The sequence below is a fragment of the Aptenodytes forsteri genome, unplaced genomic scaffold, assembly GCF_000699145.1.
Source record: "Aptenodytes forsteri isolate BGI_AS27 unplaced genomic scaffold, ASM69914v1 Scaffold16, whole genome shotgun sequence".
NCBI classification, from domain to species: domain Eukaryota; kingdom Metazoa; phylum Chordata; class Aves; order Sphenisciformes; family Spheniscidae; genus Aptenodytes; species Aptenodytes forsteri.
In genome coordinates this window covers 144,468-145,434 of record NW_008794753.1, presented here as the reverse complement: position 1 = coordinate 145,434, position 967 = coordinate 144,468, and the positions used below count along the sequence as shown (strand labels likewise).

Sequence of the window (967 nt, the reverse complement as noted above, 5' to 3'; positions counted from 1 at the left end):
CGATCTGCCTGTGCCCTCTGGGCCAGAGCGCCGTGGGTGCGCCCTGCGAGGGCAGCTGCCGCGCGTGTGAGCCGGCGCCGGGCCGCGTGGGCAGGCGAGAACGGGAGGGGCGTTTTCCAGAGCACGTTATAACTGACGAGCGAACGCACCCTTCAGCTTGTGCGTGCCCGGCACACAGGCAGGCAGTAAGCACAAGGGCCAGCCTGTCGAGGGTTTTGAGTGAAGTCCAGCGTGGGTAGTGCACGAAACCTCCCCATGCCAGGAGCAGAAGCCCGCACCAATTCCAGGAAAGCCCCCAGCAAAGCCTTTCCCTGTGACTTGCTCTCCTGTTACTGACCAGGGCTTGAGCTTCTCTGCCAGAGCTCTCATGAGCCCATCACCAGGGACTCGGACCATGACTGCCAGCACCTGCAAGTAGCCGTTTTACACAACAGGGCTATCTGCAGTCCTAGAGGGCCCCTTTAACAGCTCTATCTGTCTTTCAAAATATTGAAACTTCTCCTTAAAACCAGGGAAAACTCTGTCCTTGAGCCGTGGGCATTTTCTGTGTACCGTGAGCCTCAGGAAACGGGGACATCAGTTAGACGTTTTGGGCAGAACTTGAAGAACAGTGGCTTGGTGTAGCACTCCGGGTGTGAGGGCTGCCTGAGGAAAAGCAGAAGCAGCTCGTTTTGAAGGTGCGTACCTTGCGATCACGCTGCTGTAGGAGGGTGATGTTGTCACGGTGGTGGGCTCCGGGGCGCTCTCTGAGGCTGCGTTCTGAGCGAACGTAAGAAAAACGGAGCGTTTTGCAAACGGAAAAGGAGGACAGGCGAGTATGAGAGACGCGACGGCGACGGGAGCATAGCCAATGCGCTGAGCGGGGCGGCGGGTGAGGGCGGGCTGCAGGCCGGGGATGCTGAGCAGGAGGCAGCGGCGGCCTGACCGCGGCGGGAAGGCGGGGCCGGGGCCGGGGGCGGGGCTGCCC

The 967-nt window shown here is 61.1% G+C and overlaps 2 protein-coding genes across 3 annotated transcripts in view; one reads left to right on the top strand and one right to left on the bottom strand.

The window, feature by feature from the left end:
• Positions 1-396, bottom strand: part of TNFRSF9 (TNF receptor superfamily member 9) — a 4,088-nt gene extending 3,692 nt beyond the window's left edge. Inside the window, exon 1 of the mRNA XM_009274204.1 lies at positions 338-396. Coding sequence (XP_009272479.1) covers positions 338-396 — 59 coding nt within the window. The remainder of the gene's footprint in view (positions 1-337) is intronic.
• PARK7 (Parkinsonism associated deglycase) overlaps positions 1-967 on the top strand; it is a 24,115-nt gene that overhangs the window by 944 nt on the left and 22,204 nt on the right. The window lies entirely within an intron of this gene.